Source organism: Moschus berezovskii, chromosome 6 (assembly GCF_049115385.1).
Source record: "Moschus berezovskii isolate FMDL1 chromosome 6, NW_MosBer_1.0, whole genome shotgun sequence".
NCBI lineage: Eukaryota > Metazoa > Chordata > Mammalia > Artiodactyla > Moschidae > Moschus > Moschus berezovskii.
In genome coordinates, this window is record NC_142465.1 from 46,108,704 (window position 1) to 46,131,379 (window position 22,676).

At 35.5% G+C, this 22,676-nt stretch overlaps 1 protein-coding gene across 5 annotated transcripts in view; it reads left to right on the forward strand.

Moving 5' to 3' along the window:
- The window catches only part of ABCD2 (ATP binding cassette subfamily D member 2), a 94,185-nt gene that overhangs the window by 43,444 nt on the left and 28,065 nt on the right, over positions 1–22,676 (forward strand). For all 5 annotated transcript variants that reach the window (XM_088836692.1, XM_055395229.2, XM_088836693.1 and 2 more), the window contains one exon: positions 14,216–14,361. In XM_088836692.1, the coding sequence (XP_088692818.1) occupies positions 14,216–14,361 (146 nt within the window). The remainder of the gene's footprint in view (positions 1–14,215; positions 14,362–22,676) is intronic.

The following is a 22,676-nucleotide window of genomic DNA, read 5'->3' on the forward strand; positions in this document are numbered from 1 at the left end:
TAAAGAGTACTTTAAGTGCTTATCAATTATGTATAATTGTCATAGAACTAGAGTAACTTGAGCTAGATTAAAATGTTAAATTCCAAGCCTTTGAAAAGGAAAAAGGATCATATACAAACTAATCATATAGATAGTTGGATATACATTCAACATCATCCCAAATGTCTTTGATATGCCTTTCCAGAGAATTCAGTTGTAACTTTAACTTTATAACAGTATTTTTAAATAATTATATTTATATAATTTACTAGAGTATTCTTTTTTTTTATTTTATTTTATTTTTTTTCTTTATTCAGTTAAAAGTATTTTTATTAAAAAAGCACAAATGCAAAGAAATGAACAGAGGAAAATCCATGCGTATTCTTAGGTGCTGGATACCTCAATAAAAACATATAGAATATGTTATTTTTTATCATTTCATGTGAGTATAAAACAAGTGAGAGAAAAATAGAACTTTAATATTTGTTGGGTCCTTAATGAATATAAACTTTTATGAAATATTTTGTATGATTTCATCAGTATTTCCTTCATATAAATTTGCAAAATAGCAATTTTGATATTTTGTTAAATCATTTTAATAAAAATAAATCAAATAACAAATTATTTTATTTAAATTTCATCCTGATTGAATTTTTAAAATTTAGTAGAAGAATATTTTTTGTTTTGTTTACTTTTTAAAAATTTTGAGAATGCGTGTTCATCATATGGTTAGGCTTATAAATGCAATAAGAAATTAAACATTGCAAAAATAGAACTTAATTATAATTAGAAGTTCTTATGAGATAAATTTCCATATCTGTTCATCAAAGAGAACTGACAGATTTCTGAAGTCATAAAGAAATCATAAATAATATTAAATTAACCTTTTAAAGAAGTTACAAAATTTTGCTTCTCCAAATGTCTCCTACAAAGAAAATATTTGACAGCCTTACGAAACCTTTGTGTGTTTAGCCTCTAAATTTTGTCTGACTGTTTTGCAGCCTCATAGACTGTTGCCCACCAGGCCCCTTTGTCCATGGGATTTCCCAGGCAAGAATGTGGGAGTGGGCTGCCTTCTCCATAGGCAACCTTTGAGGTTCCATCTATTGCTACAATGAGCTAAGTGGTTCTCCAGTTACTAAAAGAAATATTTCTAGGTAAACTTGAGATACTTTCTTATATGTTTAACAGGATATACTCTCTAAAAATCTAGAGAATTAGATATTGATTATTTTTTAATGATGTTGACAATTTTAAAAAATTACCTTTGGAATAAAACCACATAACTTTTAACTGGCTATATAGAAATTCTTTTGTATCTGTTTTCTTCTTCTTTTTTAAATTGAAGTATAGTTGATTTACGGTGTTGTATTAGTTTCTGATTCAGTTACGTCTATGTATATTTGACACATATATATTTGATTCAGTTACATTTATATAAAGTGATTCAGTTACATATGTATATTTTCATATTCTTTTATAAATTGACATATAGTTAATTAGCAATGTTTTGTTAATACTGCTGAACAACAAAGAATTTCCAATATGTGTATATATATATATATATATTCTTTTTGATATTATTTTCCATTATGGTTTATCATAGAATATTGAATATAGTTCCCTGTGCTATACAGTTTTGTTTGTTCAGTCACTAAGTCATGTCTGACTGTGACCCAATGAACTAAATCACTCTAAGCTTCCCTGTCCTTTGCTATCTCTTGGAATTTGCTCAAATTTGTGTCCATTGAGTCAGTGATGCAAACCAACCATCTCATCCTCTGTTGTCCCCTTCTCCTCTTGCCCTCAATCTTTCCCAGCATCAGGGTGTTTTCCACTGAGTTGGCTCTTCATATCAGGTGGCCACAGTATTGGAACATCAGCTTCAATGTCAGTCCTTCCAAAGAATGTTCAGTGTTGATCTCCTTTAGGATTGACTGGTCTGACCTCCTTACAGACCAAGTGAATCTCAAGAGTCTTCTCTAGCACCACAATTGAAAAACATCAATTCTTCAGTGCTCAGCCTTCTTTATGGTCCAACTCTCACATCTATACATAACTACTGGAAAAACCATAGCTTTGACTAGATGGACCTTTGTTGGCAAAGTGATGTCTCTGCTTTTTAATATGCTGTCTATACTTGTCATGACTTCTTTTCCAAGAGCAAGCCTATTTTAATTTCATGATTGCTGTCACTGTCTGCAGTGATTTTGGAGCCCAAGAAAATAAAATCTGTCACTGTTTCCACTTTTTTCCTATCTATTTGCTGTATGCCATGATTTTCATTTTTTGAATGTTGAGTTAAAAAAGCCAGTTTTTTTACACTCTTCTTTCACTCTCAACAAGAGGCTTCTTAGTTCCTCTTCACTTTCAGCCATTAGAGTGGTGTCATCTGCATATCTGAGATTGTTCTCCTGGCAATCTTGATTCCAGCTTTGAGTCATCCAGCCCAGCGTTTCACATGAGGTACTATGCATGTAAGTTAAATAAGCAGGGTGACAATATACAGGTTTGATGTACTCCTTTCCCAATATTGACTTAGTTCATTGTTCCAACAGTCCAGTTCTCACTGTTGCTTCTTGGCCTGCATACAGGTTTCTCAGGAGACCAGGTAAGTTGATTTGGTACTCCCATATCTTTAAGAATTTTCCATAGTTTGTTATGATCCACACAGTCAAAGGCTGTTTATCCATTCTATATGTAAAAGTTTACATCTGCTAGCCCCAGTCTTGCACTCAATCCCTCCCTAAAACTCTCTCTTGGCAACCATAAGTCTCTTCTCCATATCCCTGAATCTGTTTCTGTTTCATAGAGGGGTTCATTTGTGTCATATTTTAGATTTCACATATAAATGACATCATATGGTATTTGTCTTTCTATTTCTGCTTTACTTCACTTAGTGTGATAATCTCTAGTTGCATCTATGTTGCTGCAGTAGGCATTATTTCATTCTTTTTAATGGTTGAGTAGTACTCCATTGTATTGATATATATGTACCATATCTTCATTATCCATTCATTGGTAGATGGACATTTATGTTGTCTCTGTGTCTTGGCTATTGTAAATAGTGCTGCTATGAACACAGGGTATATATATCTTTTGTAAGTGTAGTTTTGTCCAGATATATGCCCAGGAATGGGATTTCTGGATCATATGGTAATTCTATTTTTAGTTTTCTGAGGAACCTCCATACTGTTTTCCACAGTGACTATACCAATTTACATTCCTACAATCAGTGTAAGAGAGTTCCCTTTTCTCCATATCCTTTCCAGCGTTTATTATTTGTAGACTTTTTAATGACTGGTGTAAGGTGGTACCTCATCATAATTTTGATTGTGTCCCTCTAATAATTACTGATTTTGAGCATCTTTTCATGTGCCTTTTGGCCATCTATATATCTTCATTGGAGAAATGTCTATTTAGGTCCTCTGGCCATTTTTGGATGGATTTTGTTTTTGAGTTGAATGAGCGCTAGGCCATTCGTGTATGACCTAAATCAAATCCCTTATGATTATACAGTGGAAGTGACAAACAGATTCAAGTGATTAGAACTGATAGAGTGCCTGAAGAACTATGGATGGAGGTTCATGACATTGTACAATGGGCAGTGATCAAGACCATCCCCAAGAAAAAGAAATGCAAAAAGGCAAAATGGTTGTCAGAGGAGGCCTTAAAAATAGCTATGAAAAGAAAAAAAGCTAAAGGCAAAGGAGAAAAGGAAAGATACACCCATTTGAATTCAGAGTTCCGAAGAATAGCAAGGAGAGATAAGAAAGTCTTCCTCAGTGATCAGTGCAAAGAAATAGAGGGAAATAATGAATGGGGAGACTATAGATCTTTTCAAGAGAATTAGAGATACCAAGGGAACATTTCATGCAAAGATGGGCACAATAAAGGACAGAAATTGCGTGGACCTGTTAGAAGCAGAAGATATTAAGAAGAGGTGACAAGAATACGTAGAAGAACTATACAAAAAAGATCTTCATGACCCAGATAACCACGATGGTGTGATCACTCACCTAGAGCCAGACATCCTGGAATGCAAAGTTAAGTGGGCCTTAGGAATCATCACTACAAACAAATCTGGTAAGGAGATGAAATTCCAGCTGAGCTATTTCAAACCCTAAAAGATGATACCATGAAAGTGCTGCACTCAATACGCCAGCAAATTTGGAAAACTCAGCAGTGGCCACAGGACTGGAAAATGTCAGTTTTCATCCCAATCCCAAAGAAAGGCAATGCCAAAGAATGTTCAAACTACTGCACAATCACTCATCTCAACGCTAGTAAAGTAATGCTCAAAATTCTCCAAGCCATGCTTCAACAGTACCTGAACCGTAACTTCTAGATGTTCAAGCTCATTTTAGAAAAGGCAGAGGAACCAGAGATCAAATTGCCAACATCCACTGGATCATCAAAAAGCAAGAGAGTTCCAAAAAAAATCTGCTTTATTGACTACACCAAAGACTTTGACTCAGTGGTTCACAATAAACTGTGGAAAATTCTGCAAGAGATGGGAATACCAGACCACCTCAGACCACCTTACCTGCCTTCTGAGAAATCTGTATGCTGGTCAAGAATCAACAGTTAGAACCAAATGTGAAACAACAGACTGGCTCCAAACTGAGAAATGAGTACACCAAGGTTGTATATTGTCACCCTGCTTATTTAACTTATATGCAGAGTACATCATGCAAAATGCTGGGCTGGATGAAGCACAATCTGGAATCAAGATTGTCGGGGGAAATATCAGTAACCTCAGATATGCAGATGACACCACCCTTATGGCAGAAAGCGAAGAAGAACTAAAGAGCCTCTTGATGAAAGTGAAAGAGGAGAGTGAAAAAGTTGGCTTACAACTCAACATTCAGAAATGAAGTGGTCCCATCACTTCACAGCAAATAGATGGGAAAACAATGGAAGCAGTGAGAGTCTTTATTATTTTAGGCTCCAAAGTCACTACAGTGGACTGTAGCATGTATATTATCATAAGTGACCAGTCCAGGTTCGACGCATAAATTTTCCTCTGTTCATTTCTTTGCATTTGTGCTTTTTTAATAAAAATACTTTTAACTGTATTAAAAAAATAAAATAAAATAAAAAGCTTAAAAAAAAAAACAACAAAGTCACTACAGATTGTGACTGCAGCCATGAAATTATTTTCTTTTCTTTATTTATTTTTTTAATTGGAGGCTAATTATTTTACAATATTTTATTGGTTGGTTTTGCAATACATTGACATGAATCCGCCCCGGGTGTACATGAGTTCCCCTTCCTGAACCTCCCTCCTCCCCTTATCCTCCTTCTGGGTCATCCCTGTGCACCAGCCCCGAGCATCCTATATGCTGCGTCGATCCTGGACTGGTGATTCGTTTCACATATGATAATATACATGTTTCAATGCCATTCTCCCAAATCATCCCACCCTCGCCCTCTCCCACAGAGTCCCAAAGACTGTTCTATACACCTGTGTCTCTTTTGCTGTCTCGTATACAGGGTTATCATTTCCATCTTTCTAAATTCCATATATATGCGTTAGTATACTGTATTGGTGTTTTTCTTTCTGGCTTACTTCACTCTGTATAATAGGCTCCAGTTTCATCCACCTCATTAAAAGATACTTACTCCTTGGAAGAAAAGCTATGACAAAACTAGACAGAATATTAAAAAGCAGCATTACTTTGCCAACAGGAGCCTGTCTAGTCAAAGCTATGGCTTTTCCTGTAGTCATGTATGGATGTGAGCGCTGGACTATAAAGAAGGCTACGTGCTGAAGAACTGATGCTTTGAATTGTGGTGTTGGAGAAGATTCTTGGGAGTCCCTTGGACTGCAAGGAGATTCAACCAGTCAATACTAAAGAAAATAAGCCCTGAATATTCATTAAAAGGCTGATGCTGAAGCTGAAACTCCAATACTTTGGCCACCTGATGTGAAGAACTGACTCATTGGAAAAGACCATGATGCTAGGAAAGTTTGAAGGCAGGAAGAGAAGGGAACGACAGAGGATTAATTGGTTGGATGGCATCACTGACTCTATGGACATGAGTTTGAGTAAACACCGAGTGTTGGTGATGGACAGGGATGCCTGGTGTGCTGCAGTCCACAGGGTTGCAAAGTGTTGGACATGACTGAGTGACTGACTTGTTTCATTTTGTTTTTGAGTTGAATGAGCAGTTTGTATATTTTGGAAGTTAAGCCCTTGTCTGTTGCATCATTTGGAAATATTTTCTCCCATTCTGTGATTTCTTTTCTGTTTTGTTTATGGTTTCCTTTGCTGTGCAAAAGCTTATAAGTTTGACTAAGTGCAATTTGTTTATTTTTGTTTTTATTTCTATTACCTTGGGAAACTGACCTAAGAAAACATTAGTACAATTTATGTCAGAGGGTGTTTTACCTATGTTATCTTTTAGGAGTTTTATGGTGTAATGTTTAATGTTTAAGCCTTTAAGCCATTTTGAGGGTTTTTTCGTGTGTATAGTGAGAAGTTATGTCCTATCTTCATTGATTTGCCTTTGGCTGTCCAATTTTCCTAACACTGCTTGCTAAAAAGACTGTCTTTTTTTCGCTGTTTGTTCTTGCCTCCTTTGTTGAAGATAAATTGACCATAAGTGTGTGGTATATTCTTTTCCAGTAAAGGTTGTGACAAGATATTTAATATAGTTCCCAGTGCTATCCTGCTTAATAGTTAAATAGTATATAAACTTACTGTTTATCGATTTTGTATACAATAGATTTTATGTTCTAATTTCAAACTCCTAATCCATCCCTCCCCTTCCTCTTCTACATTTGGTAACCATCAGTTTGTTTTCAAATGAACTTTCAACTTTCAATTGAACTTTCCTGTTACAAAACAGAAACAGACTCAGACACAGAAAACAAACTTAAGTTCTTTTTTTAAATGTTGCCTTTTTAATGAACTTTTTTGTCTCCATAATGGTTTATTGAATGCCTACTGTGTGTCTGTCATACTGTACTAAGTTGCTTCATGTGAAAGTGTTAATCACCCAATGCTGTCCAACTCTTTGTAGCATTGCCTCAATATACTGTAGCCTGCTAGGCTCCTCTGTCCATGGAATTCTCCAGACAAAAATACTGGAGTAGGTAGCCATTCCTTTCTCTAAGGGATCTTCTTGACCTAAGGATGAAACCCAGGTCTCCTGCATTGCAGGCAGATTTCTTCACTGTCTGTCGTCTGGCTATATTGCTTTATAAAAACCCACTCCTTCATTTTATCCTCATAACAAATTCAATAAGTAAGTTGCTTTACAATGAGGTAAGTGTAGCTCAGGATTTGGTTCATATTGCTAGTAAATGGCCAGATCAGGATTCTAGTCCAGAACTATCTCTCCAAAACCCATTATCACATCCATGTCTCTATACTGTCTTCCCCGAAATGTAGATATAAAATGGTATTTCATCAAATATTGCTGGTTAGGACTGATGCTAAAGCTGAAACTCCAATACTTTGGCCACCTCATGCGTGAAGAGTTCACTCATTGGAAAAGACTCTGACGCTGGGAGGGATTGGGGGCAGGAGGAGAAGGGGACGACAGAGAATGAGATGGCTGGATGGCATCACCGACTCGGTCGACATGGGTTTGAGTGAACTTCGGGAGTTGGTAATGGACAGGGAGGCCTGGCGTGCTGTGACTCATGGGGTCACAAAGAGTCGGACACGACTGAGTGACTGAACTGAACTGAATCAGATCTTACAGTGGAATCCTGTAGAAAAACCTTTGAAATGAGTGTTCAGATGTATTTTAATCATTGTAGTCTCATGTATTGTCATGGCTGTTGGCTGTGGATTGAATTTATTTGGGTTTTATGCTGAGGATATCTCTGCCTCTGATTTACATTAAATTGGAACAGACATTGCTTTGTAAGTTAGCAAAAGTACTGACTCTTAATATTTCCTTGTATTTCTTCTTAGTCTCAGGGTGCCAACTAAAAAATTGTTCCCTGGTCCTGAGGGCCACTGTATATTTTGTGCTACTGTTGTTATTATGAGAAAATATCACATTATATAAATGCTTAAAATGATGTAAATAGGTAAAATTGTATCCTTATTCTGTTTTTTTTTTTTTAAAATATGGTTAAACTGGAGAGGGAAGATAAAGCAGAGACCAGAAAGAAAAGACATAGGGAATACAAAAAGTGAAAATGTTAGGCACTCAGTTGTGTCTAAATCTTTGCGACCCCATGGACTGTAGCCTGCCAGTCTCCTCTGTCCATGGAATTCTCCAGACCAGAATACTAGAGTGGGTAAGCCAAGGCAGAAGAAAAGTGACTAGAAATGCTGCAGCCACTTGGGAAAAACAACTGATCAGTTCCTCAAAAAATTAAACAGAGTTAGCATATGCACCACTCCAAGATGTATACCCACTGTTCATAATGGCCAAAGAATGAAAACAACTGAAATATCCAGATTACCAAAATGTGGTGTATCTATGTAGTGGAATTTAATTCAGACATAGAAAAGAATGAAATACTGCTACCTACTACAACATGGAATAACCTGAAGACTTTATGCTGAGAGAGAGAAGACTACATATTGTGTGATTCCATACATATGAAATCTCCAGAATAAACAAATCCACAGAGACAGAAAGTAGGTTAGTGATTGCCAGGGAGGAAGAAAGAACCAGGAGTATCTGCTGAATTTCTTTTGGGATAAAGGAAATCTTCTATAATTAGATAGTGGTTATATTTACATGAGCTTGTAAATATACTAAAAATCATTGAATTTTATACTTTAACAGTACAAATTTTATAATGTGGATTATATTCTCAGTTAAAAAATTATGACTAGAGATTCCTTATATTGCAAAGACTCCATTGAGAATCTTATTATGTGAATGCATACATGTGTAATTGAAATATAAATTATTTTTATTTTCAAATATTAGTTAAACCTGCTGTAACCTCATGGTATCTATCCTTAAACTAAATCATTTTAATGGTGTAGGAATATAGGTAGATAACTGATCTACAAAACACATTTTGTATTTCAGACCTTTAATTCTCTCTCTTTGTACACTAAGATCTTTGATTCTTTCTCTCTTTCTTTGTACACCTACACACATACACACCTTATTATTATTTTAAGTAAGTTCCAGTAAATAAATCACGCATAACTTCTTTAGTATATGCAGTTGACCCTTGAGCAATACAGAAGTTAGAGGAGCTTACACCCCAGGCATTTGAAAATCCATGTATAATTTATAGTTATTTAACTACAGATAATGTAGTTAATGTAATATTTCCTATAATAATTTATATATTTTTTAAAGCTGATATAATATTATCTGAACATACTTTTATTGGTTTTTATACTGTCCCTCATACACAGAGGGCAAGAAGAGACCAGGGAAAGGCAGACCACTCTAGACTGGTGGGTGGCAGGTTTAATAAGCAGGGGAGGTTACATCTGAGGCTTGGATGGGCAGCCTCAAGATGAGTAGATCTCTAATTCCATCTATCAGAATCATAAAAATTTGTACAGACTTTAATGGAATTCAGTCATGTATACTGTCTCAACACTACATTGCTCTCTCAGGCAGTCTCCTTTTAAAATTCTTGGTGGCTGTGGGAACTGTGGGTTGAACATAGGCCAGAGGAGAGGGTCAGGAGCATCAGATTGCCTGAGTCCAACTCATTGGACAACTGACAGTGAAGTCCTCTTGATAACCTCCAACAACTTTCTACACTGAAATGCTGCCAATTGATACATTGTTATTCTTTATAATAACTTATTTTTCTCAGTCCATCATCATACATTGCATTTTAGTTGCCATTTGCTCTAGTTTCTTTAAACCTGAATGAATTCCTCAGCATTTTTTTTATGATTTTTTTTATTGATATTTGTAATGAGTACAGAACTATTGTTGGTTATTCATATAGTCCCTAAGCTTGGGTTAATCAGATAGTTTCTTCATGATATTTTTGTTTAAAAAAATATGAATTCATGGTGATACTGTAAATCAAACACTACAGTTTTGTTTTGTTTTTGCTTTTCCTCCCACATTTCATATTTATATCTTCCTTCTTCCACCATGAGAACCCTACCTTGTGACATTATTAAAATTTACTTCCTTGGTCTTTCCTACAACATAGTTTCAGAATTTCTACACCTGCAGCAATAAGAAACATGAACAGTTAATTTCACAGTTGCTTTGTGGTTCTTTTGGTTTTCAACAGAAATTTTGTAGCCAAATTTGAAAGTTACTTGGATCAGTCTCTCTTCCCCTTTCAATATGGTTATGTTGTTCATTTGATATACTTACAGTTTATTTGTTTCTGTTTGTATTCAATTTTAGGGTTTCTTCCTTCATCTTTATTAGCTAGTTAAAATGATAACATTTAACATCAGTCTAAGAGTAAAAATACACAGAGAGGATATTTAGAGAGGAGAAGGCAATGGCAAGCCACTCGAGTACTCTTGCCTAGAAAATCCCATGGATGGAGGAGCCTGGTAGGCTGCAGTCTGTGGGGTCGCTAAGGGTCGGACACGACTGAGCGACTTCACTTTCACTTTTCACTTTCACACATTGGAGAAGGAAATGGCAACCCACTCCAGTGTTCTTGCCTGGAGAATCCCAGGGACAGGGGAGCCTGGTGGGCTTCCGTCTATGGGGTCACACAGTCGGATACGACTGAAGTGACTTAGCAGCAGCAGCAGCTCCCTTCCCTATCTATTCTGCTTTGTTCCTCCCATCTCCTATAGATAAGTGATTTCATTAGTTTCTGGTTTACTGTATTTCTTTTTGTAAATATCAGCAGATAAATTTATGTTTTCTTATTTTGCTTTCATTTTACATGAAAGTAGTATATTGCACATTGGTGGGTCTATCAAATGGGGACGGTTTTGTCCCCTGGAGGATAATATTTGAAAACTTTTTTTGTCTCTGCCACAGTGAATGCTACTAACATCTAGTCATCTAGTGGGTAGAGACCAAATGTGCTGTTAAACATCCTATAATACAAATAATGTACCTCAGTAACATATAATTATCTGGTTAAACATATCTATGATACCACTGTTGAGAAATTCTGCTATACATCTACTTTGTACTTTGCTTTTCAACTTAATATATTATAGAAATCCGTGTCCAACTCTGTGTGACCCCATAGTCGGAAGCCCACCAGGCTCCCCCATCCCTGGGATTCTCCAGGCAAGAACACTGGAGTGGGTTGCCATTTCCTTCTCCAATATGTGAAAGTGAAAAGTGAAAGTGAAGTCGCTCAGTCCTGTCCGACCCATAGCGACCCCACAGACTGCAGCCTACCAGGCTCCTCCATCCATGGGATTTTCTAGGCAAGAGGACTCGAGTGGCTTGCCATTGCCTTCTCTGATTATAGAAATCACTCTATATCAATTCATAGAGATCTTCCACATCCGGTTTTATAGCTGAATGGTACAGGTACTATTGTTTATTTAATCAGTCTCCTTTGTATGTGCATTTAGTTTTTCTCAATATTTTGCAATTTCAAATAATGCTGTAATGGATAACTTTACATACTTTTTTGTTGTTGGTGGTACACTTTTGAAAGTATATTTTTAGAATAAAGTCCTAGAAGTGGATCAAACACCAGATGATATATTGGTTTGCCAAATCCTCTCCAAAGGGTTGTACCAGTTTGCATTTTCATGATTGTAAGAAAGTACCTGTCTCTCCATAGACTTGCCAATTGAGTGAATTGTCAAGTTTTTTAACTTCTACCAATCTGATAAGTAAGAAACTAAGTATATTGTTAGTTTGCATTTCTCTTATTTTGAATGATATCTTTAAAAAGTTTTGTTTGTTCATATTGTCAAAGTCTCAAATTTTATAATTTTTAACCCAAATAGTTTTAGATGAAATACAGAAGCAACGTTTATAAAATATAAACAGAGCACATCTTTCAAGATTTGAAATATCTCAACTGGAATTCCATCACCTCCACTAGCTTCGTTCGTAGTGATGATTTCTAAGGCCCACTTGACTTCACATTCCAAGATGTCTGGCTCTAGGTCAGTGATCACATTATCGTGATTATCTTGGTTGTGAAGATCTTTCTTGTACAGTTCTTCTGTGTATTCTTGCCACCTCTTCTTAATATCTTCTGCTTCTGTTAGATCCATACCATTTCTGTCCTTTATCGAGCCCATCTTTGCATGAAATGTTCCCTTGGAATCTCTAATTTTCTTGAAGAGATCTCTTGTTTTTCCTATTCTGTTGTTTTCCTCTATCTCTTTGCACTGATCGCTGAGGAAGGCTTTCTTCTCTCTCCTTGCTATTCTTTGGAACTCTGCATTCAGATGCTTTATCTTTCCTTTTCTCCTTTGCTTTTCGCTTCTCTTCTTTTCACAGCTATTTGTAAGGCCTCCTCAGACAGCCATTTGCTTTTTTGCATTTCTTTTCCATGGGGATGGTCTTGGTCCCTGTCTCCTGTACAATGTCACAAACCTCCGTCCAGAGTTCATCAGGCACTCTATCAGATCTAGTCCCTTAAATCTGTTTCTCACTTCCACTGTATAACCATAGGGATTTGATTTAGGTCATATCTGAATGGTCTAGTGGTTTTCCCTACTTTCTTCAATTTAAGTCTGAATTTGGCAATAAGGAGTTCATGATCTGAGCCACAGTCCACTCCTGGTTTTGTTTTTGCTAACTGTATGCAGCACAAGCTGGAATCAAGATTTCTGGGAGAAATATCAATAACCTCAGATATGCAGATGATACCACCCTTATGGCAGAAAGTGAAGAGGAACTCAAAAACCTCTTGATGAAAGTGAAAGAGGAGAGTGAAAAGGTTGGCTTGAAGTTCAACATTCAGAAAACAAAGATCATGGCATCTGGTCCCATCACTTCATGGGAAATAGATGGAAAAACAGTGGAAATAGTGTCAGACTTTATTTTTGGGGGCTCCAAAATCACTTCAGATGCTGATTGCAGCCATGAAATTAAAAAACACTTACTCCTTGGAAGGAAAGTTATGACCAACCTAGATAGTATATTAAAAAGCAAAGACATAACTTTGCCAACCAAGGTCTGTCTAGTCAAGGCTATGGTTTTTCCTGTGGTCATGTATGGATGTGAGAGTTGGACTGTGAAGAAAGCTGATCGCCAAAGAATGGATGCTTTTGAACTGTGGTGCTGGAGAAGACTCTTGAGAGTCCCTTGGACTGCAAGGAGATCCAACCAGTCCATTCTAAAGGAGATCAATCCTGGGTGTTCATTGGAAGGACTGATGCTAAAGCTGAAACTCCAATACTTTGGCCACCATGCGATGAATTGACTCACTGGAAAAGACTCTGATGCTGGGAAGGATTGGGGGTGGGAGGAGAAGGGAACGACAGAGAATGAGATGGCTGGATGGCATCACTGACTCTGTGGACATGAGTTTGAGTGAACTCCGGGAGTTGGTGATGGACAGGGAGGCCTGGTGTGCTGTGATTCATGGGGTCGCAAAGAGTCGGACATGACTGAGTGACTGAACTGAACTGAACTGAACAGAGCACATGGAAACTTACAATGCCATATGTAAAATAGATAGCCAATGGAATTTGCTGTATGACCCAGGGAGCTCAAACAGGGGCTCTGTGACAATCTAGAAGGGTGGGATGGGGAGGGAGATGGGAGTGAGGTTAGGGATGGAGGAGATATGGGTGTACCTATGGCTGATTCTTGTTGATGTTTGACAGAAAATAACAGAACTCTGTAAAGCAATTATCCTTCAATTAAAAAGTAAATAAAGTGGCAAATAATAATAATATATCTTATAGTATTATCCTCCAAGTATGTCTTTATATGATATAGTCATAAATCGTTTTTGGATGAAATAATCAAAATGTTATGGGCAACTGTTACTCAAGTTTTTCACTGATTGAATCAAATCCCCTAAACAGAATCCTTGTCCTCTTGGAAAGGACTTGCCTTTTCAAGTATTTTGAAGAATTAAATTCAGAGTATAAAACTTAAAAAAAAATACAACAGAACAAGTATGTATTTCTGTACTGAAAATATTCAAGTGTTTCTTATAGAAACTTTTCTTGTGGCATGTCTCAATATGCTTTTTTACATGAATATAACAGCATATTATCCTGCCACATCTGAGAGAGAAATACTCATCACCTGGTAATAAATATAATCCTAGAAATAGAGTATTTAAAGTCTCCTCTAGAGTTTTCAGGCTACTAGGATGTCACAATAAGTAAACTAAACTTATTTTGTCATGGATTCTTATGTTTTACAGGCCATATATGTCTCTTGGAAGTCTTCGAGATCAAGTAATTTATCCAGATTCAGTGGATGACATGCATGACAAAGGCTATACAGACCATGATCTAGATTGTATTCTAAACAGTGTTCATCTCTATCATATAGTTCAAAGAGAAGGAGGTAAAGTCTATAATTCATGGCTTTTTTCGTATATTTAACATAACTTTAAAAAATTAAGTTGGGTTTAATTTTGATGTATGCCGTTGTTGGAACATAAGCAGACAAGAAAAGATGGAGTTTATGGCTTTTGTTGCTTTTGCATTGTTAACTTGCTCTTTTCTGTTTATGCTATGTTTCATTCAGCAAACTAATCTTTTTCCTAAGTCTGAAGCTAGCATTTGAAGATTTTTTTCATATTTGGATGAACATGTCTTCCTGAAGTCATAGTCAATCTAAATGTATGTAAGGTTCATGACAGAAATATTCTCCTGTTAATCCCTCAGCTTACATTAAATATAGTAATTTGAGAAGTAGGTATCACAGAACTTTTTTTATTTTCAGACCAACAGTCTTACCAATACATTTTTTTTCTCTACAGCAACACATAGAGAATTAGATAAAACATAGCAACTTCTGTTTGGTAGTTTTTCAGCATAAAACATACTTTAAAAAAAGTAAGAATAGGAGTTATACATATCAGCTCAAGAAAGAATTACTTTCAGAACACAGAATTATTTTCAAATAAATTGATAACACATAATTTGATAGCCTAGAAAAACTACTGAAATAGCAAGCTGGAATTCTAGTTTTAATTTTGCACGTGCTTTATGTTTTATTTTTTTAGCCCACTTAAATGATCAGAAGAAGCAGGGTAGTACAGTAGTTAAGAATGTAGGTTTTGAAATCAGAATTCCAGAATCAAATCTTTAATAGCTCTGTCTCTGTATCTTTGTATCTTCACCTGTAAAATGGAGATAAATACCTTATAAAGATGCTGTGAAGATTTAATAAGACTTTATTTTAAGTATTTAGAACAGTGACATATCATTTTATAATATCATAATTCATAAGTTCTATAAATATGGAAAGCTGGTTGTGTTTTTGTGTCATATGGTCAGCTTCTTCCCAGTTTTAAAACAGTGTGGCAAAATAGCAACTACCTATTAATTTGGGGTAAGTTATTTGGATAAGTTTGAAATCTATTAGTCCAAATAGAAATTTATAATAATTTTTGACATATTCTATTCTTTTAGAAGTTATCAAGAAATTCTAGAACTAGTTTTAAGAATTTTTAAACCTTAAAAATATATGATAGTAATTGTTATGGTTTATTGAGTGCTTGCTCTGCAGAATATAACATGTTACTCAGTTTATACTGTCATCTTATTTAATATTTGTACCTGCCCAATGATGTAGATTTTACTAACTCCCCCTTTACAGATGAAATTCAGAAGTTTAGCAGTTTCCCCAGGGGTCCTCAGCAAGTGGTGGAACAGGGATTCCAACACAGATGAGACTTGAATGTCAATGTTCTATGTAAGATATGCCACTGTGCTATGCTATCTCAACATCTTAGGTACTAATAGGCTTGTTATATCCTTATACATAAAAAATGCTAAGGAAATCCACTTTACTTGCCTAATTCTTAAACCATGAAACATACTTTTAAGCACAGCAAGAAAACAAATTTGCAGTTACTCTGGAAGAAGCCTTCTGAAGTTCTAGTAAGACTATTAACGATTTGAAGCAACACTAGTTCCAACACTTAAAGAAATTTGCTTAGAGAAATTCTTTACTTTAGTATAAGATAGATTTTAAAACTATGTTTTATTCCATCAAACAAATTACAGAATAGAAAAGTGTAGAATTGTTAACAAATAGATGTGAGCTAAAGCAGTTTGTACATCTTGAGGAAGCAAGAAATCTTCACTTCTTAGCTGACTTAGTCTCATTGTTTCAGCATCAGAAGTATCATGACTCAGAGTTTTGATCTGTATGGTCTGTGATCAAGAAAGATTGCCTGTTAAAGTTTTTGGGTTTATTGAAACAATGAAGATAATTTATTTAAATACATAAAATTTAAGGATTCTTTGACCCAAATACTTTTGTCTTGTGCGTTCCTATTTCAAGGAGGGAGCTATTTTTTTAAGTCCAGAATATTTCTCCACTGTGTAGCAATCTAAACCTAGTTTTTAAATCCCCACTTGTTTCATAAATGCTATAAAAGTCACAGAGGAAATTTTAATTCATAGTTTTCACTAGAAGCAAGAACTTTGAATCACATGGCATTTAGATATTATTTTCCCTAATATAAAATTATGCTTTTAAATAGTTGAAAAATTCCTGGAAGTTTGCCCAGGAATGAACACTGGTCCCTTTTGGGGAGTATTATTGGGAAATTGGGAAAGTCTTTTCAATCCAGTGCACAAGAAACAATGAAACTCTAGTTCTCATTTCCTTTCCCTTTGACCAAGTTTATTTAGAAATTTTAGTAAAGATGAAAATTCAATTGAGAAATAATAAAGAAAGCAAAGGGCCTGGATTTTTTCCAAATGGGAAAATTAAGCCTGGATTACTTGGGATTTGGTAATGTCCTAAGTGTATATCTGTGTGTTTGTGCATGTGTATATTTGCGTGTGTGTGAATATGTGTGTGAGAGTTTTGAACTCTCATTTTCCTCTTTGAAAATCGGATTTGCTTAGTCTGCTCTGTTTTCTGATATTCTTACTTCAGAAAAATATCTGATGTGGCTACCTTCCTAAAAGACCCAATGATTTTGTTTCTAAGTGACTTTTCTTATTAAAAATTGAGACAGGCCATAAAAATAATATAAAGATAGTAATTTTTCAAATATTATAAAAATGTACATCTTAGAAAGTAAAAGCCTCATAATTCCATTCCCAGAGATGTATATGTTTATTTATAGAAATGCAATTATAATTTATAGGGCTTCCCAGGTGGTGCTAGTGATAAAGAACCCACCTACCATTAGTGGAGACATAAGAGACACAAGGTTGATCCCTGGGTTGGGAAGATCCCCTGGTGTAGAAAATGGCAACCCACTACAGTGCTCTTGCCTGGAAAATTCCATTGACCGAGGAGCCTGATGGGCTACAGTCCATGGGGTCACAAAGAATCAGACACAACTGACAACTGAGTACAATTATAATTTATATACATTTATGTGTTCTTACTTCTAATAAAAACTGTTGCAAAACATTTTTTCTCTGTGACTTAATTTTATAACATTTGTGAAACACAAATGAGATTTTGAAAAGTAGGTTCAGATTGCTACACAGTGGAGAAATGTTCTGGGCTTAAAAAATTTCCCCTTACTAACTGAGAAGGCAAAAGAGAAATGCATTCGGGTCAAAGGCAGCTTTAATTTTAGATATTTAAGTAAACCATGTCCTTTTGTTCCACTGAACTCAAAAGTTTTAGCAACCAATTGAAAATCTGAATATAACTTATAGAAGGCCCTCATATTCATGGTTCTTTCATATCTGCTGTTCTGCAGTTGTGGGTTAAACAAACCACAAACTGTATAGTACCACAGTATTTACTGTTGAAAAAAACGTGTGTGTAAGTATTTCACAGTACAAAATTATATTGTTTAAGGGTGATCTGTATACAAACACACAATTTTGCAATTTGGTTTTCTATATAAAAAAGTATTCTAAGTATATTTTTATATCAGTATGTATTTTTTAAAAACTTTTATTGAAGTATAGTTGCTTTGGACATCCCAAGTGGTATGAATTGTAAAGAACCTTCCTGCCAATCCAGGTGACATAAGAGACACGGGTTTGATCCCTGGGTTGGGAAGATCCTCTGGAGGAGGGCATGGCAATCCACTCCAGTATTCTTGTCTAGAGAATCCCCTGGGCAGAGGAGCCTGGTGGGCTACAGTCCATAGGGTTGCAAAGAGATGGATACAACTGAAGTAGCTTAGCACACATGCACACATAGTTGCTTTACAATATTGTGTTTCTGCAAAGTGAATCATCAATATGTATACATATATCCCCCCCTTTTTTAGATTTCCTTCCCATACAAATCACCACAGAATATTGACTTCCCTGTGCTACACAGTAGGTTCTCATTTTATGCATAGCAATGTGCGTATGTCATTCCCAACCCCAATCTCCCAATTCACCCCACCCTCCTTTCTCCCACTTATATCCATAAGGTTGTTCTCTACATCTGTGTCCTGATTTCTGCTTTGCAAATAAGTTCATCTGTACCATTTTTCCAAGTTCCACATATAAGTGATATTACACGATATGTAGTTTTCTCTTTCCAACTTACTTCGTTCTATATGACAGTCCCTAGGTCTCTTCACATCTTTGCAAATGGCACTGCTTTGTTCCTTTTTATGATTAATATCCCATTGTAAATATGTACCACGTCTTTATCCATTCCTCTGTTGATGAACATTTAGGCTCCTTTCATGTCTTGGCTATTGTAAATAGTACTGCAATACTGGGGTGTGTGTGTCAATTTTAATTATGGTTTTCTCCAGATATATGACTGGAGTGAGATTTCTGGGTCATATGGTAGTTCTATTTTTAATTTTTTAAAAAACCTCCTTATTGTTTTCCATAGTAGTTGGACCGATTAACTTTCCCACCAACAGTGTAGGAGGGTTTCCCTTTTCTCCACACCCTCTCCAGCATTTATTGTTTATAAATGTTTTCATGATGGTCTTTCTGAAAAGTAATTTTGATTTTCATTTCTCTAATAATTAGTGATGTTGAGAATCTTTTTTATGTGCTTTTTGGCGATCTGTATGTCTTCTTTGAAAAAATGTCTGTTTTGGTCTTCCACCCACTTTTTCATTGGATTGTTTCTTTTATTATTGAGCTACATGAGCTGTTTATATATTTTGGAGATGAATCCCTTGTTGGTTGTTTTGTTTGCAAATATTTTCTCCTATTCTGAGGGTTGTCTTTTTGTTTTATTTATTGTTTCATTTACTGTGCAAAAGGTTGTAAGTTTAATTAGATCTCATTTTGCTTATTTTTGTTTTTATTTTCACTATTCTGGGAGATGGATCCAAAAAGATCTTTCTATAATTTATGTCAGAGAGTGTTCTGCTTATGATTTTCTCTAAGAGTTGTAATTGCCCAGCCTTACATCTAGGTCTTTAATCTATCTTGAGTTTATTTTTGTGTATGGTATTTGGAAGTGTTCTAATTTCATTCTTTTACAGATAGCTGCCTAGTTTTCCCAGCAGCACTTATTGAAGAGACTGTCTTTTCTCCATTGTATATTCTTGCCTCCTTTGTCATAAATTAGGTGAACATAGGTGTCTGGATTTATCTTTGGGCTTTCTGTCTTGTTCCGTTGATCCATTTGTATTTTTTTGCCCAAGTGCCATATTGTCTTGATTATGTAGCTTTGGAGTATAGTCTTAAGTCAGAGAGCCTGACTCCTCCAGCTCTGTTTCTTTTTTTCAAGATTGCTTTGGCTATTTGGGGTCTTTTGTGTTTCCATACAAATTAAAAAATATTTTAATCTGATTCTGTGGAATAATGCCATTGGTAATTTGATGGGGATTGCATTGAATCTGTGGATTGCTTTGGGTAGTATAATTATTTTTACAATATTGGTTCTTCCAATCCAAGAACATGGTATATCTCTCCATCAATTTGTGTCATCTTTGTTTTCTTTCATCAGTATCCTATAGTTTTCTGAATCAAGGTATTTTTCCTTCTTAGGTAGTTTTATCCCTAGATAGTTTCATCTAGGGATGCAATCATAAATGGAATTTTTTTCTTAATTTCTCTTTCTGATCTTCTGTTAGTGTATTGTAATGAAAGAGATTCCTGTGTATTAATTTTGTCTGGTTTTGGTATCAGGGTGATAGTGGCCTCATAAAATTAGCTTGGAAGTGTCCTTCCCTCTGCAATTTTTGGAAGCATATGAGAAGGACCTGTTAGCTGGTCTCTAAAATAGAATTCACCTGTGACACCATCTAGACCTGAACTTTTGTTTCTTGGAAGATTTTAATTGCAGTTTCATTTCAATTTCATTACCCATGACTGGCCTGTTCATATTTTTGTTCAGTTAAAATAAAAAAAAAATTTATTTACTTATTTGGCTGCATTGGGTTTTAGCTGTGGCATGTAGGTTCTTTGTTGTGGCACATGGGCTTCTCTCTAGTTGTGGCATGTGGGCTTAGTTCCTCTCCGGCTTGTGGGATCATAGTTCTCCAAGGATCAATCTGTATCCCCTGCTTTGGGAGACAGATTTTTTTTTTAAACCTTTATTTATTTTTTTCAGTTGTTACTGTATACTTTTTATTTTATTTATTTTTTATTGGAGGCTAATTATTTTACAATATTATATTGGTTGGTTTTGCCATACATTGACATGAATTCTCCCCGGGTGTATATGAGTTCCCCTTTCTGAACCCCCCTCCCACCTCCCTCCTCTCCTTATCCTCCCTCTGGGTCATCCCTGCACACCAGCACCGAGCATCCTTTATCATGCATTGACCCTGAACTGGCAATTTGTTTCACATATGATAATATACTTGTTTCAATGCCATTCTCCCAAATCATCCCACCCTCACCATCTCCCACAGAGTCCCAAAGTCTGTTCTATACATCTGTGTCTCTTTTGCTGTCTCATATACAGGGTTATCATTTCCATCTTTCTAAATTCCATATATATGCATTAGTATACTGTGTTGGTGTTTTTCTTTCTGGCTTACTTCACTATGTATAGATTTTTAACCACTGGACCACCCGGGAAATCCCTGTTCATACTTTCTATTTCTTCCTAGTTCAGTCTTAGAAAGTTATACCTTTCTAAGAATTTGTCCATTTCTTCAGGTTGTTCATTTTATTGGCATACATCGAGTTGATCAAAAAGTTCACTCAAATTTTTCCAGAAGATGTTACAGAAAAACCCAAACATTTTGGTCAACTTAGTAATTGCTTGTAGTAGTCTCTTATGATCTTTTGTGTTTCTGTGGTGTCAGCTGTAACGTCTCCTTTTCCATTTCTAATTTTATTGATTTGAGTCCTCTCCCTTTCTTTTCTTAAGGAATCTGGCTAATGGTTTTATCAATTTTGCTTATCTTCTCAAAGAACAATTTTTAGTTTCATTGGTTTTTGCTATTCTCTGTTTTATATCTCATTTATTTTTGCTCTGATTTTTATGATTTCTTTCCTTCTACTAACTTTTGGGTTTATTTGTTCTTGTTTCTCTAGTTGCATTTGGTACAAGGTTGTGTTGTTTATTTGATATTTTTCTTGAGATGGATTGTATTGTTATAAACTTCCCTCTTAGAACTGTGCTGCTTTCCATAGGTTTTGGGTCACCATGTTTTAATTTTCAATTGTTTCTAGATATTTTTTTATTTCCTTTTTGATTTCTCCAGTTATCCATAGGTTGTTTAGTAGCATATTGTTTAGTCTCCACATGTTTGTGTTTTTTATAGTTCCCCGCACCCCGTATTTGCTTTCTAATCTCATAGCATTGTTTCAGAAAAGATACCTGATACAATATCAGTTTTCTTAACTTTACTGAAGCTTGATTTGTGACCCAAGATGTGATCTATTCTGGAGAATGTTCCATGTGTTCTTGAAAAGAAAGTATATTCTGCTGTTTTCTGATGGAATGTCCTGTATATATCAATTAAGTCTATCTGGTCTAATGTTTCATTTAAGACTTGTGTTTTCTTGTTAATTTTTTTGTCTGGATGATCCGTCCATTGATATAAGTGGGGTGTTAAAGTCCTCCATTATTAATCGTGTTCCTGTCAGTTTCCCATTATATGACTGGTAGCATTTGCTTTATCTCTGATATTCTCCTAGGTTGAGTGCATAAATATTTACAATTGCTTTATCTTTTTCTTGAATTGATCCCTTGATTATTAGGTAGGATTTTTCCTTGTCTTATTAACAGTCTTTGTTTTAAAGTCTATTTGGTCTGATGTGAGTATTGCTACTCCAGCTTTTCTTTGCTTTCCATTTTTATGGAATATCTTTCTCCATCTCCTCACTTTCAGTCTGTATGTATCCCTAGGTCTGAAGTGGTTCTCTTGTAGGCAGCATATACACGGGTCTTGTTTTTTCATCCATTCAGCCAGTCTGTTTCTTCTGGTTGGAACGTTATTCCATTTACATTTCAGATAATTATCAATATATATGTTCCTATCGCCATTTTCTTAATTGTTTGGGGTGTGGTTTTCTTTGTATATCTTTTTACTCTTTGCTTTCCTTTTTCATTCTCCTTTCTAGTGTTTTTTGCCTATAGAAGTTCCTTTAGCAGTTGTAAAGCTGGTTTGGAGGTGCTGAATGCTCTTAGCTTTTGTGTGTCTGTAAAACTTTTGATGCTCTGTCAAATCTGAATGAGAGCCTCCCCGGTTAGAGTATTCTTGGTTATAGGCTTTTCCTTTTCATCATTTTAAATATATCCTGCCACTCCCTTCTGACCTGCAGAGTTTCTACTGAAAAATCAGCTGATAACCTTTTGGGGTTTCC